Source organism: Bombus affinis, chromosome 5, assembly GCF_024516045.1.
Source record: "Bombus affinis isolate iyBomAffi1 chromosome 5, iyBomAffi1.2, whole genome shotgun sequence".
NCBI classification, from domain to species: Eukaryota; Metazoa; Arthropoda; class Insecta; order Hymenoptera; family Apidae; genus Bombus; species Bombus affinis.
This window is the reverse complement of record NC_066348.1, coordinates 729,418-747,942: the sequence shown is the minus strand read 5'-3', so window position 1 is coordinate 747,942 and position 18,525 is coordinate 729,418. Positions and strand designations below refer to the sequence as shown.

At 29.5% G+C, this 18,525-nt stretch overlaps 1 protein-coding gene across 11 annotated transcripts; it reads right to left on the bottom strand.

Annotated features, from left to right (window-relative positions):
* Window positions 1-324: 324 nt before the first annotated feature.
* On the bottom strand, window positions 325-17,431 carry LOC126916364 (glycerophosphocholine phosphodiesterase GPCPD1-like). Of its 11 annotated transcripts, none has more exons than XM_050722084.1 (16): window positions 10,462-10,727; window positions 8,818-9,048; window positions 8,525-8,736; window positions 8,255-8,424; window positions 7,983-8,173; window positions 7,774-7,908; window positions 7,575-7,685; window positions 5,776-5,929; window positions 5,558-5,705; window positions 4,327-4,552; window positions 3,651-3,731; window positions 2,882-3,037; window positions 2,375-2,802; window positions 2,152-2,299; window positions 2,002-2,077; window positions 325-1,899 (listed from the first exon to the last, which is right to left on the bottom strand). In XM_050722084.1, the coding sequence occupies exons 2-16, from the start codon at window positions 8,962-8,964 to the stop codon at window positions 1,769-1,771; spliced, it is 2,514 nt and encodes an 837-aa protein (XP_050578041.1). In that variant the 5' UTR covers window positions 8,965-9,048; window positions 10,462-10,727; the 3' UTR covers window positions 325-1,768. The 11 variants fall into 11 exon arrangements, with proteins under 11 accessions (XP_050578041.1, XP_050578036.1, XP_050578043.1 ...); XM_050722089.1 differs by having other exon boundaries at window positions 1,851-1,930; XM_050722079.1 differs by lacking the exon at window positions 10,462-10,727 and adding an exon at window positions 17,151-17,431 and having other exon boundaries at window positions 325-2,077.
* Between the last annotated feature and the right edge of the window lie 1,094 nt (window positions 17,432-18,525).

Here is an 18,525-nt window from a genome sequence, read left to right as displayed (position 1 = left end):
TTATCACATCAAAATGTATTTGAAGTCAAGTTAATTATCTCGACCTTCGATATAATTTTCAGCTAAATAAAAAGTAAACGACCCATAATGTGTTAACTGCGTATCATATTAGACATTTATTTTCAAATCAGGTACTTTGAGCAATTGAGTTAGGGGCTTCAAATGCAAATGCAAAAATATTATTTCTTATTAACTTTTTTAATGTTCGTATATGCGTGAATATTTTTGTATATTTATAAAATCGATTAAATATTATAGTTATAATCCCTCGTTGTATATGCTTGAACTATCGTTTAATAGGGAAAGACAAAAACAGACACAAGATTAGAAATCTGAAATATATATGATGTTTATCAGTATTATACACTTGAAGATTGTAATGCATTAATACCTACGTGTGTCAGAATTTGCAAAATTCTACAAATGTATTTTCATTATAAACTTGTTCAATCCCGATTTATGTATATTTATTAACTGGTTTATTATAATGCATAGCCTCTATGACAATAGAAAAGATCAGTAACCAACCCCCTTGACGCACTGTACACGTGCATTTACATACGTGATCCCATAACATATTTGTGGTATACTTCTCTAAACCATCAACAGATATTCTGTATATTGTTAGAATCATAACGATTGATACAATCACTCTCTTTAGTTGTATAGCGTACTACCAATGCGGTATAATGGTATAAATTATCTTCTCTGTTCAAAAACTTTGAAAAGATATTCGCGTGCTACTTATTTTGTCACTGATAAGGTTATCGAATAAGATTAAGATTGATCAGGCATAAAAGTCTGGACAAAAGAAATGTTATCTATAAAGCGAATGAATGATCTTATTAAATTTTACAATTGCACTTATTGGCAAAGGAAATCAAATAAATATTTTTAACAATAACCATATTATTATTTAATATGGAAAAAAGCGTTTTTTTCTTTTCTTTTCTACAATTATACTGATTTTATATTCGCATACATTTCTTTTTTTTTTTTAAATTTAATAAAGAAATTTTTGCTTTGTTTTTTCTCTTAATTCGTATTGTAAAATACTTTGAAACATAAATAAGTGAATCTGAAATATGTATATTTATGAAAATTAATTATTGGCAGCCTTTGTCTACATTCAAAGCTGTTAAAGACAATCGTTCTTTTAAAAAATGTTTTTGATAACTTATTATAAAAAAGTATACATTCGTGACATCATGCATTTGTTAGTGTTTCCGTCAATTTGCATTTCTTTAAATTAATGTTTAATTAACAAAGGAAGGAATATATATAAGAGGGGTGACTTCTTTCTATGAACTAAATGAAATATTGAGGATATTTGTACTAAAAACTTGCAACTCCTGTATTCATCTGCCATAAACAGAATAACAAAAGTTGATATCTTTTTCTACAGCCATTGGACTTTATCAGCATTAAAAAAAAAGGCCATTGTATAAAGTAACACATAATATGAAATGGACAATTAAGTCGATCGATTGCAGGAATGATAAAATGACGTGAAAAATACAATCGGTCGTCTTTCTTGTGCATTATATGAATATATTCTGTGTAATGGCCGTTAAGGTGATCCAATTTTGCGGATCTAGGACTGTTGGGAAAACCAGAACTGTTTAACCCCTTTAGTGTAAGTATTATAGTAAATTATAAGTTACAAAAGATTTTCTTCGGCTTTGTCCTTCCTTTTGTGGTAAATCTTTTTCTAGGTAGTGTCTTCTGTGCCAAACCACGACATGAATGGCTTCCTAAAGGAGAAACATCAAAGACAGTCTTTCGCAGACTCATCCTCTCCGCAAATTTCTGGTAACGCTGTCGTTTGGCCACATACTAAATCTGAGATACTTTTAGCTTTTACCGAGTGGCCGAAGGATTTTGCACAAACGCTGAAATCTTTTGTCATTTCACTGATCTCATTGCTCTCCTGATGGTCACATGTACTTGGTAATTTAATGGTTGACATGGGGTATATATTATCACCAAGATTGTTCTTACCAAAAGATGCGAGTGAGGATGTAGTTGACGTGGTTGTAATCATATTTCGCGATTTGTCGATTTCCATGTAGTATTCCTTAAATAAATTAAATTGTGCTGTTCGTTTTTTTCTATATTCATAAGAATATAAATATTAGTACTACTACTAACCTTTTCCGTATTCAAAGAATTAGTAATTTGAGGTTGCGGTGCACAACTTTGATTACACTGTGCCAAAGCAATTAGTGCCTTTTGATTTTCTCTTGCATCAACCAAAAATATACTTTCTTTGACTTCCTTTGCGTTGTATTCATCAATTCTACAGATAATATTAAATAATTATAGCATATCTTTGTTCATAAGTAAATAATTCACGTGCTTGAAGATTACTCACTTGTCATAAATTACTGCATGCAAACCAAGTTTCTTTAAATGTCGAATTGTATCTTTATCATTATTGTCATCTCCCCAGCAAAAAATGATTAAACCAGCATCCTTTACAAATTTAACTTGTGACGGATCCCTAAGAATATCTTCGGTATGGACATTAATTCCTAAGATATCAGCTGCTAATGCATGTCTAACAGCCATTGGCACAGTTTGACATCTTGGATCATGATAAGTAGGATATTTTGAGGTAATGCCTTGTGTCAAAAATACTACCGGATACTTATTTTGTTTAAGACGGATCATGGCACAGATATCTGGATTAAATGATGAGAAAACGATTTTCCTATCTCCTCCATATTCTAGTACGACTTTCAATATAATATCCAAATATAGATTGAGATCGAAAGGATGGTTAAGCTCGAACGTGCCATCCTGTGTATATAGATTACGATTTCAGTAAGAAAATAATAAAAATACTAAATAGATAAAAAAGTAAATTTATTACTTTTACCTTTAATTGCATAGTCCATTTAATTTCAATATTACATCCGACATGTTGTTCTAATTCTTGTAATACGGTCTGAAGCGTTGGAAAAGGCTGATGATCTTCTAAATCCTCATCAAAAAATTTTGGATTCTTTTCTCGACCTTCAGCCACATGATAAACCTGTAAGAAAATTTTATTTTGTAAAGGATTTATAAAATAAAGCACTTCATCAACGTAACTCTGTTAGATCATAAAAAATTGGTAAAAGTAGTATAATGTTTGATGTAAGAGACTTTTTTGAAGCCAAATAAAAGCAAACACTCTGGAGTCATGTGAATATAGTAAATATATAATATCATGGAAGGCATGATATTATCTACATGCTGTGATAATGTGATTTTTTATACATATTTTCGATGAACAAGTTCGCGCCCCCGTGCGGAGGCAAATACGCACAGTCAGAGGGGAATGAAACTGGTGAAAGATTATTAAAAAATGATCTTTAAGATTTTTAAAGCATTTTTGCAAAAAGATCATTTGGTGATATTACATAATAGGTAAAAAATATTTTTCCATTGAATTTACATACTTTGATGTCTTATAGTATCAAGATTAAGCTTTTAATCCAAGCATAAAATGTACGATATTGTGGTACAATGATGTGGTATTAAAAATTAATTTTAGTTGGTTTTAGAATAAATTTTAAACAGGCATGCATCGAGTTTTTTAAAATAACTAATTTGTTATATATTTTGGCGACGAGTTAGGCGGCGCAAGCGGTATGAAAGCTCACCAGTTGGTTAACCCCCTGCTCAGCTTTATCAACGAAATACAGCACCTTACCCAACGAGTCCCACCACGGGTAATAAAAATCCTGTTGAATATTAAAAAGAGAAAAGTACGAATAGGTATGTTACACCTATAAATTCATGATTGCATGTCTGTGTATCTACATACGATACAATCCCTGAAGTAACTGATTTCTCCTTTAATACAAAAAAGGACATAAAAAGCAAGTTATTAATACGCGTAGCAGTTTTAATAAGCCGCATTCTATGTGATTAATGGTAGATGAGAAATTATATTAAATGCACTTTATTAACTTTCTAATTGATTATGTAATTAAAAATATATAGTGTCTTATTATTAACATTCCTTAATAATTAATGAAGTTAATGCTATAATATTCTTACTTATTTTTTGTACACACAATGTTAATTATTTAGTTTATATTATTCGTGTATTAGTTGTTAATAAATTAAGTGTAAATAAGGTTTTTAAAAAGTTGTTCATGTTGTTGAATTGTGTATGGTTTATAATAAAATAAAAAAATAAAATCCATTAAAATATTAAAATCTGTAAATAACTGTAAAAGTGAAACTACGTATATGATGTCAGAGAAAATAGCATAAATTATTCAAGTCGAAATATATATAGAATCAAAGTAGTTACATATTCATGAAAATTACCTTCAACAGATGTAACTGTTCCAATGTAAGGTCCTTAACAGGTATTTCCAACATATCCATAGCTTCTATTTGTTTCTTGCGTTTTAATGAAATAGATACATAGAAATCGTGGTAAATAACTGGTATATGGTCTTTAGACAGTTGGACATCAAATTCAACCATATCAGCTCCATGATATGATGCAGTCTTTAAAGAAGCTATTGTATTTTCACGTACATTAGCACAGCTATAAATAAATTGCAATATATAAACTTCAGCTCTAGGCTTAGATATGACAACACCAAATTACATATTAATAGAAGAATGCAAGATAATAGAAATAAAAGAAAAAGCATTAAAAAGAACAGCAAGATATGAGAAGAAAGTCCTAGAATCAAGAAAGGAATTAGTAAAGGATTGTATAAAGGAAAGAGAGAGAAACTGGGGAAATGGCCATGAAGGGAAAAGAGCAAGAAAGAGAAAGAAGAGACTAGAAGAGGCGAGAAAGCGAGGGATGTAGACAGAAGCAAGAGATGAGCAAGAAAGGATGACAGCAGATCAGATTATAGAGGAAAGAAGAAAGAGAGAAGCAGAAGAGAGGGGAAAAAGGATAAGGGAATCCAAATATAATATACACTATGGAAATATAGCCAAAGAAAAATTACCAAAGTACCTAGAAGGGAGGATGAAGTGGAAAGACAGAAGAATACTGGCAAGATTCAGATGTGGAAACGAGATCAAAGCAAGGGAATACTGGAAGGAAGAGGAAGAAAAAAGATGCAGATTATGTAAAAGGAATGAAGAAGACCAGAGACATGTAATAGAAGAATGTGAAATAACGGGAGGACCAAAGGACATAGGAGAAGTATTAAATGAGACGGGAGAAGGTTTAGCAGAACTTAAAGCAATAATAGAAAACAGAAGGGCAAAGGACAGGAAGGATGCAAAGCAAGGAGACTAAAGCACAAAGTTGCAATAATTTTTTAGTCATTAATGGTTAATTTGTAGTTCCTAGTTTTAGTTTTTAGAGAATAGAATAACTAAGGGAGTGCAATAGAATACAGTGGAAAAGAGGGGAGGTAGATATATAAGAAAAGAATTAGACATAAAAGATGTAAAACCGAAAGTTCGTCTAAAGCCGAAAGGCACGGATTAAGCAACAATAAATAAAATAAATAATATAAACTTCAGCTCATCTAAATAATTTCTAAAAAATGTTATCTTTTTAATAACTTTAAAGATATTAACATACTTCTCTGTTTGAAAGGATGTACCCAATCCTCTGTGTCCTACATCCAAGCCAGACCACCGTTGTTCCCAATGTTTTGCATATGAAATATTCATATCCCATGGATAATCCGGAATTGATTTTATTACAACATATTCCACTGTAAGTTGCCCTAAAAAAATATATGTATAGCAATTATCAATAATATTCAATACTAAAAGATAAAAAAGATAATACTATACCAATTGGTCTATGTTTTGTGCTTGTAATTGGTACTGTTAGAAGCCCAACACTGGACTGTAATGTGCTAGGCAAGATGTAGCTGAAACCGATATGACTTGGTGGTTCTCCTGGAAAACATCTTGAGCTGTACACGTAGTAGTCCACTAAGTATGCCTGAAAAAACAACTTACTTAATATACATGGATAAATACTACTATTTATAACAACACCAAATGCTTGCATCAATATTTTTTGCTCATCCATTATAGAGCTTGCCTCAATATTAATTAACTCCAATGATCAAGGAAATATGAAAAAACTTTTCTTGTGAATATGCATCTCTAATCTGAGAAACAAGTAAATTAGAGATTCTAATGAAATGTGGTAAAATTTTATGACAAATTATTAAAGATCCTTGACCACTAAAAATCGTAGGAATTAAACTATATCATTAAAGACATGTGTACATCTTTTGCTTTTCCACAAAATTCTGTTACTTTTTTGGCAGATTCAAATAATTTGTAGGCAAAAGCAACAAATTACTAGTGAATGATAAAACAAAGGGCGATAATTTATTTCCTACATAATCTAGCAATGAACCAGACCAATAATTGCCAAATGCTGTACTCTGCCTGATGACGCGTATCCCGCAACACCTGCCGATCATTCATTATTAAATTTCGATATCAAGTCTGCAAGGTTTGTAATTCAGATTCAGAAGATTCTGACAGCTTAGTCTGGTATTGGCCGCGCAGCGGTGTCACGTACGGTACAGTAGAGTTGGTCAGAGCTAGAAAATATTAGTAGTACACTAAAAGGATATAGGAGTGATGGGAGCCTCACCATTTTCGACGCACACAGATGGATATGAGGTGTGACAGCGTTGACATCTCTAAATTCTTGGGGTTGTTTAGGATGACTACAACTCACGTAAACCGATTTCATACAACGAATAGAATGCATAATTTACATGATAAATATTGTCAAAGTCCGATATTTTAGACTATGATAATGCAATGCGCTTTAAAAAATTTTGCGATTTACGAGAGATTAGCCTAAGGATAGGTGCGGTAGGGCGAACGACAATCAAGACCATCATATCTCTGTGTGATGTCATGTGACACAGATGTAAAGTGGTAGACGATGCTTTAGCATCGATACATCAGATTGCATGTTAGCATCATCATTTGCACCAGAGGTCTTGCTTTGTACAAAGCTGACGGTTGTCTTCGTTCCAGGCCAGTGCGCGTGACATCGCTTCTGGTTTCCAAGGAGGGCAATAGCTGCTGAACAAGTTTAATTATCTTTTACCAAGTAATTTGAACAAGTCGCGAGAGAAGACGTGGCCGGCCTACTCGTGGTCTACTGAAAACTCACATGGTATGGTCAATGCGTATCTTTAGTGTGTCGAATTTTTTATATGAATTACCACTAGTTCGTAATTTATTGCTCTGCCACATCTACAACTTTTATTAATCTTTCTCATTCATTATTTATCTGCCACTTAATAAAGATGTACTTTTGTCATTGAAATTAAGATGTCAAATCAAAAGAAGACATATTTTGTTCTTTGATTGTTTGTATGTTTTTACAGTTAGCTTATATATTACTGAAGACAATGCCTTCGATGTCTCCATCTGTAGACCTATCCACGACGAATAGGCTGGTTTGAAATAAGTATTGGAGATCTACCCTATGTACATAATACAATGTCATACAAATTATAAGTAATGCAAGCAATAAATACCAACCAATGGTTATTCATTCAGTTGTGTATTTACTATGATTTCTTGATGAGGCACTTCATATGATTACTTACGATAGTTTCAGGATATCGAACCGCGACATTGAAGATAACAAATTCGTCTTCATTATAAGCTCGACCAAATTGCTCCTGTATCTTGAAACAAGCTTCTTCATCATTCATTGCCTAAAATTATAACAAGAATATATTATCATAAAAATAAATATGATAATCATTGATTTTTATAAAGAAAACGTAGTAGAATTATGCATACCGCAATTTCTGTAATACTAAAGGCAGGTTGATCAACAACATCTTGTGTATCCATAGAAAGACTATCATCTACACAATCGCCACCAAATTGTTGCAATTCTAAGGAACTGTGCCTAACTAGATTTACAGGTGTCATCTAAATTAAAAAAAATATGTTCTAATTCTCAATTTTTAAATATTAATGTACAAATATGTAATTTTAAAACACACCTTAATGTGTACTTTCCTATTTTGTAGTCTATTCTTCCATAATTTAATTGGATTATTAAAAAGCTTAAATTGTATCACAGTTTCATCGGTCAACCAGCCCCGTTCAATTTTACAGTAGCCGTTGTAATAACCGAATTTATCCGGATCTGGCAATGTGTCACTAGTGAAATTGCTAGATGCTGTAACAAATTCTTTTACTTAATGTTGCAATTTATAATAAAAATATAATTTTTTAATTAATTAATCTATATAAAATATACTTGATTACATACTGTTCTTTTTGATAAAGCGTGGTGTCATATGAGTTTCCCATCTACGAATGATAAGAGTTTTGGCCGAATTTTTAGTACCATTAGATTGACAGATGACTGCAACAAAATATCGAAACTCTACATCAGCATCGATGGGAAGTGCAACCTTTTGCGAAAATATTTGTCCACCTCTGAAATTTACAAATTTCATTTATTATATTTTAAGTAAAGTACATGAAAAATAAAATAGTATAAATCATCATGAATATCTAAATGTTTATCTTTACTTACTCATCATCTACATCACCAAATGAATTATCTCCAGCATTGTCATGTATATCATCACTATAAAAGTCTCCACTACTGTTGTTATCAAAAATTGTTGGAGAATCCCGACTGCCATGTTCTTGTGACAATTGAATTGCCTGGTTGTGATTCCAAGCACCCAGTTCAGGCAAATTACCCACTACATATAAGACTTCACTCTTTTCTAATTTATGTACCTGATTAAAATTAAAGATAATTGAAGTTATTCTAAAACTATTGGTTTAACGAGTAACAATACTAATATCAGTACTAATTACCTGGACTCTAAAAATCCAGTCCCTTTTAGATCCCCTCATGTCTGATGTATGTTCAGTTGCCACCTCGATGAAGTTTGTCTCACGTGGTACCTCTTGCTGCTTGTATTGCACCTCCTCTTTGTTCTCTATAAACCATATCCGCTGCATATTACTATGTTTTCTTTTTGTCACTGTTTTTCTCTTTCAATTCTCTGTGTTTCAAGGTGTGTTCAATTCACATCAGCTAATTTTCTGTAATAAGGGTCTTATTGTAAGGAAGATTTTAGAATAGCAATCAAATGGGATAATTATTAGATAGATACAATTTTTATAAAAATCGATTTCTGTAAATTCCTTTTATAATATATATTATTATCGAAAATAATATATTAAGAATTATTCTTTATATTTAATATGTAGGATATTACTTAATATAGTTTTATCACTTTTTGATCAATGTAAATAATTTTTGGAATCTAGTAAGCATTATCAAAATTTTAAAAGAACACTCAAATGATTATGTATGCAATTGTTAAATTAAATCCCAAATATGAAAAATATTGGATTTTTATACATTTTTTAAAACAAAGTTTTCAGATCTTTGATATATGTATATTTCATGTATGTATTGTATGTATATATGTATATTATTTGTTCCACAAATATACATATTTTTAATATGTTTAAATCATTTTATTTATTTATTTAGAGTTTATAGATTTTATTAAAATGTTATTAATGTTATGTTTACTGGGAAGATTTAAACATGATAATATTAAAACAAATTATAATATATAAGATAAAACACTGTGTTATTCAATGGTGAACAACCTTCAAAAGTGAAAGCAGGAAAAGAGAGCTTAAAGAAATAAATTTAAAATATATCATTTTGTGATTAGCCATTAAGAATAATTTGACTACCATATATCTAGAATTCTTTTTTAATGCAGAAATTTTTTCATAAATAACGTAACTTTATATAGAATAAGTTTTATAAAATATAGTTTGGGAACGAAAATAAAAGATAATTTTACGTTTTGCATATTTTTAAAGCAGTTGTAGATTTCTGATATTTTACGAAATTGTTTGCAAGATAATTCCCTTTGTATTAATACATAACAATAGTAGATTATTGCAACATCATAAATACACTAATACATTTTGCGCTAGTAAAATATAGCATAGTACAGTGCAATGCGATAAAATATAATATAAAAACTGCACCAGCACACACCAATACATGAAACAAAAGCGAAACATCCAGCACTCTTTTTTCAGTAATGAAGGGAACAATTTCCAGATTATTCAATAATAAATGCAATATTGAATCTGGAAAGCACATGTGTCAATAGTATATAAATATTAGCAAATGTGAAATAATTTCTGTGTCGTGTCATATGTGAGTTTCGTATAATGAATAAAGCAAACCTTCCAAGTCGTTGTCAAATCACGATAATACAGATATTTTCGTAATTTTAATAGGAAGACTACTTATATGGAAATACACTGATGTAAGAAAGTTTGAAAACAGCTTTCAAACATGTCGGAAACGAGGAAAAAATAGAAAAGAATTTGGTTAGTGAGAAAAATGTGAAGATACTCAATCTCTGTTTCGAATTGATTTTGGATATTAAACGGTATCATTTCTGAAAATTGTTAGTTTACCTATTATATCGAAAAATTTCGGTGGGTTTTACTCGTAAAGTTTGATTGGCAGTCTGGTATTCACCTCGTACAAGAATGCGTGTTATTTGACGAATGCCCAAGGCAATCGCTCCATATTTTTTAACGAATTTGTCATAATTCGTCTCTTCACAGCACAGCACAACTATTTTAACTGACACGAAACGACTTACACGAGTGTAGCACTACACCTTACACCGCAGTAGTTTTTCTTGCACGAATGAAGTAATGGTCGATTTGGCAACGCCGTGAACATGGAAGTGACGACAACGATGGCTCAGTAGAACCTCCAATTCAAACTGATTAAATTTATTGTGCTTTGAGAAATTTATTATATACCAATCTTATTTAAAAATACATATGCATTAGTAGTAATATTACTAACTGTACTTCTTAGTAAGTCAAAAATATTTTATACGATGCAAATATATAGATATCCTTACTTAACTGATGTTTCACAAAATTTCGAGTAGTTACTTCCTGTCCGCCATACTGTGGCGAATACAATAAACGATATATTTATCGAGTAAAAGTAATTTTTTATATTATTTTTCTTCTATCTATACTTTTGTACAATATTCCGAAAATAGAAATTTTTTAATAAACTATTTCGATACGGATCGTTGTATAAAAAAATAACATTTGAGTTTCGATGTCGTACCAGTTCATCTCCATTACTCGTAAAATTTTCGACGTCTCTTTCACATTCACTTAAGAACTTCCGTTATTGCCATACACGGTATGCAATAAATCAATGTTCAACTTTCAAAGACTTTCTATCAGAATGTTACATTTCCATCGCTAAATGCAATAATTTGCACACATCAATTTTGAACGATATACATACTATTGAGGACAATACCTATAAAATGCGCTACATAATTTCGTTACCTTAGCTGGAGGTATCGATATATGTGTAGGGATAGACGAAAATCATACAGCAGCATTTAAGGTTCTACTGTCTTTTCTATTTGGTATAATAATAAGTATATATCTCTTTTTATTCTTTTATTTCCTTTTGTTTTCTCATGAGTAGATATAGATATGACAAAAATTTTAACACATTCGATTGGAAGAAGGGTAGTAGTGACAACAGGAAAACACTCGTTAAAAAAATCGACCATAGGGGAACTAGAATAAGAGTAACGACGCATTAAAAGAGGAAACTACTCAATGCAAAATGATGTGCCAATACTATAACTACTTATCTTTTCGCAACTGTATATAATAAGAACATCCAATTAATTACAACTGGTAGCTATATGTATATGAATCAAGCACAATCATTACCGTTTCTATTTGGTTTCCAATATGTGTTTCAAACATTAGAATGTTCTTCTGATTTTTTTAAATATTTGAATTAAATATTTTTAATTACCATTTTTGTCTATACAATGTTTAGTTTTTTTAATTATTTTATTTAAAATAATAAAAATGTGACAATTTACATTGCAATATAAATATAAGAACAGTAATATGAACATATCTGTATATTAAAGATATCACGCTACGTTTTAATGTTTTTAAAAACGTGTTAATAGAACATATTTTTGCTAAATCATATGTTTCTTGGATTACATCTTGGATTACACCTTAGAAACAGATGTAACACTGCACCATATTAGAAAATGTAATAGTCATCCAATGCCAGACCTGATTCGGCTTCGAGTTTGACTATTAAAACGTGAAAGGTGTATAGGCGTCATATAGTAGTATATAAACTTAAGAATCGTATAAAGATAGAGTCATTTGTTATCAAATCGTTAAGAATTGCAATTTGTTGGTTCTAAATAACTTAGAATATGTTCCTGACGATTATGAAATATATTCGTGATTTGACTTGCGACTTGGTGGAATAAGAATAAGAAATTATGATTATAAAAGAATTTAATTTTTCCCTGAAATTTATTGTTCTATTTGCTTTTTAATAGCAAAATTTCTTCATGGCTAATAGCTAATATGTCTTATATATCAGAAAACTACATTCTTTTCATATCTGTTATTTTGGAACTTCAACTGATAAGTGAAGAAAGTATATACGCAACATCGTTCCTTTTCTTTTCTTTGATTTATTAGGTCGTCCCATAAGTTCGTGCCGACTTTTGTGTATACATTTCATGTGTCGATGTATAAACATACGGCGATAAGGGACCAATGCACTTGAAAAATGGGAAGAAGTTGTACAACGAGAGGGGGATTACATTTTTTCATGAAACTGAAAGGTATGTAAACGATCTTAACATATATAACCGCTCGAAAAACGGAACGAACTTATGGGATGACCTAATATTTGCTATTTGTAATTATAAATTACCTACAATTATAGCTATAAATAAATTTCGTGGACAAAGTATACATTTCTTAAAACGAATGTTTAAAAAATTTTTCGTTTAGATATAAATAGAATCTATATTCTAAAAAGATTAAAAATTTATAATACCCTTAATTCTGGCAAAACTGTCTGCTACAATATTTTGAAATTAATTATAGTTAAGAGGAAGTATATTTTACTCTGATATCACTTTTGCAACAAGTAAGCAGTAGATAGCGTTTCTATTTGTTTAGCTATTAAATCTTGAATTTTTGATTAATATAATATTAATCTGATAAATATATTTGATTTATGCTATATGGATAATATCGATCATTTTCATATTTAATATACAAAATTTAATCTACACATTAATGTTAATATCTACACATCTCTTATGAAATATTTATATTTTTCAGTTTATATTATTAAAATGTTATATATATATTACATTAAAAATCATATATAGAGTCATTAAAAAACACAGGTATCTTTTAAAATTTATATTTTACGTAACCAGGAAAATCTGGATCCCAACTTGCGAGCATTTATACTTAGAATTTCTACTTGCCAACACTTTTGCACGTGCGATGTGTATTTTTTAAGACCAACGTAATTTGATGAGTTGCAAGAAATTGTCTTAACAAAAAATATTTAAGAAAATATAATTGCGCAACTTCTTTTTTAAAGATTCTTTCAATAAAATTTAAGGTTCGATTGCTTGTGACGCAGTAATGTATTGGTATAAATGAAGAAATCAATATCATTCCTTCCTCAAAGATATTTGCATTATACCTATTAAACGTATTTTATGATATTAAATTTAACATTTCTCTTATAACATTACTCATAATTAATTTGACATATAATGCATATATTTTTTAATTTTATGAATATTGTATTTTCTGGGAGGATTATTTTTACGGAATCTAAAAATGAACTATCGTGGGACGCCATCCATTTTTATGATACAAGAATTACAATTTAATTTAAGCAATATGTTCTTTATGTGTTTATTAATTTATGGTATATGAAAGTTTGAGATTTATTTATTGTTCAGCTGATAAATCATGTATAAACTCTCGACTATACGTATGATAATAATGCTACCTTACTTCAACTTCCAAGAAAAAGTGAATTCACAGAATGTAAATCTATTTGTGAAAACATTTTTGCTTAAAAGATGTCCAACCAAAAGAATATTTTTTAAGAATTATTTAAGTCATATCTTTCACAGTAATTTATATTTATTTGACAGAAGTGTATCGTTGAAACATTATACTATTATGCTGGTTTTTAAGAATGCTTTTACTTTTTGCGGTATAAAGGAACATTACGATGTCGGATATTATTACGTATTTAGATAAATGTATAAATACATAGCTACAAATATTTATCAGATGTCATTTTTCTCTCTACTTTGTTTTGTTACGATTTTAGTTTTCTCAAAATTAGATGTTTGAATTATCATCATTTATATATTAATTAATTAACATATTTTTATTATTTGTATACAAATAATTCTTGACATGAGTTCAACGACATAAAAAACAATAAATGTTCAAGGTCTCACAAGGTCGAGAACGACAAAAATAATCTAGAATATTTGCAATGTCGTTCCATTGGATAAAAATATCTGTCTTTAAAATGATTTTCAGTTTCAAAAATAACTTTCTTGAATTTTGTAAATTATGGTTTTGATATATTTTATTACGTTTATGTATTTCAACAGAAGAAGCTTTAAGAGAAATTGCGAATATTTAATAATTCAAGTGTCCTGTATAGAAATCTACGTATTTGGCTGCAAAGCGCCAATTTTTTAAAAATAAGTATTCTGAAATAGAATTTAAATTGGATATGTATAACGTCTATTATTTGGACACAGTTCAATGTTTCTTTAATACTGTTGATTGTTGATCATTGAATTCAAAATATAATTCAAGATAAAAGAATATCATATAAAGAAAACTAAAAATAAAAAGAAAATAATGAAAATTATATATGTAGTTAAGGATAGAAGTTCTATATATTTTTATAGTTAATAGAACGATAGCATGTGCTTGATCAATTATTTCAGTATTACCCTGTATAGCTTTGTTCGATTTTTCGTCAAGGTTTTTAGCGATTAGTGTTTAAATATTTTACGTTTTACGATTCTACAAAAAGGATTCATTTCACTGCTTGTTTTCAGCAAACAAAAAATTTTAGTTGTGTATCTGAAAATTTATTTTCATTTACTTTTCCATCATATAGTTCATATTAGACAGAGTAATGATCAAGCGTTGTGAAAGTCATGCTAAGTTACTTATCGATCTGTTCGAATCATAGATATATATACTGGTGCACACTTAACAAAGATGTAAAAAAGGCCGCTTAAAGAAACAAAACTAAGCATGCAATTATTCCGATGCCATTGTTCTATTACCATTGACACAAATACACTGTACTCGTAATCGTTTATACATCCATTTTTTCATTACTTTGCTATTGTTGCATGTAATTAGCGTCTAAATAAAAAAACACTCCATTTCTTTTTCTACAAATAACACTTCACAAATAATGTTTCACAAACGAATACTCAAAATATTTTTTTCTCAGGCTACTATTTCATTGCATGATTTATAACTATCGTGATCGACTTAAACATTCAATATCAATTATTCAGTGGAAGATCAAAATTACAAGCAATCATTGTCACATCTAACCAAACAGTTATTCATTAATTAATAAATTATATGTATATTTTAAGCTATACTCATTATTATTATTTGTAACATTAATATTTTCTTAACTGAAAAGTTTCTTTTTTTTTTGAAAATATTTCATTAACTATTTATAATTTAATAAATTATATATATTATTACTTTTGTATTGTGTGTTATTACTATTATCATTATATTATAAACATCTTTGTATTAAAAGATATATACATTTCCTAGGGATACTAAAACGCCATCTGTCCATGATTTTTCTTGGATCGCCATGTTTTAAGGTTAGAGGATAAAGCGCGCGTGACATTGTTAATTCGATTTGAAAGTTTTTCTGTATAGCATATAACGCTAGTCGCTCTTGTGCAATATTTGCACGTCATGAAATTGCACATTCTCTTAGCACGACGTACGTCATTCCACAGTTAGCAGGGAAATTATGAAAAATTATACGAAATTAATGTAAAAATAAAAGCTGAAAAAGTTATTTGTGACAATTACTTGCAATTATACCTAGAGTAGTAAGGAAAGTCGTTTAACAAAACAATTCTTGTTTAACTAGAAATAAAAAGAGAATGTGTTCTAAGGTTCAAAGTCCATAAAAAAATTGATTTATTTCTCATTCGTCATTATAAAATCCATAGTTACATCACTTATTTGTCGCGACATTTAATTAACTGAACCAACCAAATTATTGTTTAATTCGTTTGATATAGAAGTAGAATTGTTTATAAAATTATTATTGTTACGCATTGTTCGATGGGCCACAAAATCGACAATTTCATTTTTATTCGTGAAATCTTGCAAAGTTCCGGAAGATTTTAGCTTGTATTAGTGTATCTCTATTCCTCGAATTATTATGTCAGGTTGAGCAATGTAAAACATTCAGCCGTATTTCTTTGGTAACACTCATTTTAGTTGCTATTTTTCAACGAAATCTTGAGGCAATTTCATCAAAAACTGCGTAAAAACGGCGAATACGTCCTTTAAATATGACATAGACGAAGAATTTATTAAAAGTAAATTAAGATTATTCTCGTTTAGACAATGTATGTATATGATATAATTGTAAATTTTTACAATGATAAATCGACATGTCACATTGACTCATCGACTGCGAACTTTCAATTTATTGTAAAAGGATTCATGTGATTTCATTGTACGGTTTCACGTATGGTTTCGTAGTGACGAATAGAATCAATCTAATAAAGATCAAATCAGTTAGGTTGAAAACTGATAGGCAGTAGGGAAATATGTACATCAGTCGAGCGATCGATTCGAGAATTTATCGTTAACGTTCGATAAACTATGGATTTGTTCGTACACATCACGGATCGGTTTTCATTTCACGATCAAAGAGTCTAACTAAGAGTGAGTTTCACGACTCTAAATGTCGCCAATTACAACACGTGATAAATAGGAATCAATTTGCCGCTTACAGTCGGTAGGAAATAACTTGAATTTTTACTTTAATGTACGAACGGAACATGTGAACGGTTAATCGGCGGGGTTAGCTTTTTGGAACACACCTTGAAGATAAGTTGACGCAATCACACGGTCTGTCACGTATCAAAAACCAAATGACCGAAAAACATTTCCGTAACGATATTGTTAACGGTAATAAAGTGTAATGATGCATCATTGGTACTTACGAAGCTTTGTCACGTGCTCTGTATCAAGCTTTTCTTCTGGTGGCTATCATAGCAAGTGAACTAACTACAAAAAGTAGTCACACAGTGTTTCACAGATGAATATATAACGTGTGCGCACATCGCGATGATAAAATTCCTACAAATGTTACGAACGCAATTATAAGCGTGTAACAAAGACAAAAAGACAAAGAAAGAGAGAAAGACACAACGATTTGCCTAAACACAACAGACAACCTTTACCGCCGTTGTAATACTACTGACTGTTGGAGTAGGATTTCAATCAGGTTATGCAAACCCTACAAACCCCCACTTTTCTTCTCCTCTTGTATACCTACGCACGTGACTCTCCGATATGGTCAACATCTATGTATACAGGCTCGTGTATACATATGTATATATGATGTATGGATGTGTCACACGATTTTTGTAGTACACGCGCACTATATTTTGGACTTCATTATTTCATTTATTTTAATATATTTATAATATATATATTTATAATATATATATTATAAATATATAATATATATAATATATAATATATTATATATATAATAATATATATATTTATAATATATTTATAATATATTTTATTTATTTTAATATATTATATCTATATTTTATATTTTGTATAATTTTATATCCTAACTATCGTATCTATCGTATGAAGAATTGCAATTTTTATTCAAATTGATTGTAATTTATTCTACATTAATGTGTAAAGTAGGGAGAACTATTAATGCATAATACATTTTTTATTTACAACTTTAATGCATTAGTGTTAGTGTATTGCATTAATGAAGGAATGAACGAACATTTTCAGAAGAATATATCATATTAAAAAAATGTTTAGGATGGGATATTTGCAGAATTATCATTTCTTTGTAAAGAAATATTTTATTAAGAATAAAATGAGATAAATAAGCAACGAAATGTTAATTATTATATAGCTATTTCTTCTGAAATAATTGAACTTTATTTATGCAAGTGCAATTATACTTGTACTTAACATTATGTAAAGTGTTCGTCGGAAAAATACTCACCACTGATAATTAACGATCAAAAAGTATTTTATAAATCTATAACCTTGATATAGGGAATCATTTAATTTGTACAATCAAAATTAGTAGGTAAACTAATTCAAAGACGAGGAAATTAGAAAGAAATGACTATTATTATTTTGTATTCTGTTTTATATAAACTTTATTTATAATGTATAAAAATTTACAAAAATAAATTGATATATAATACACTACATAAAATCATACTTTTTTCTATCTAATCACAGGATTTCCGATTGTTTAAGTGTTTATATAATTTGAAGTACATCTTTCACAACCAATTTTCGATTTTTATATACTTACATACTTATCAA

Excerpts from the sequence above, each read along its gene's own strand:
- LOC126916364 (XM_050722079.1), bottom strand. The coding sequence starts at position 8,964 with ATGCAGCGGATATGGTTTATAGAGAACAAAGAGGAGGTGCAATACAAG. Across the intron at positions 5,930-7,574 it reads TTCGATATCCTGAAACTATC|GCATACTTAGTGGACTACTA; the intron begins GTAAGTAATCAT and ends TTGTTTTTTCAG. Across the intron at positions 3,732-4,326 it reads AACAGTTACATCTGTTGAAG|GATTTTTATTACCCGTGGTG; the intron begins GTAATTTTCATG and ends AATATTCAACAG.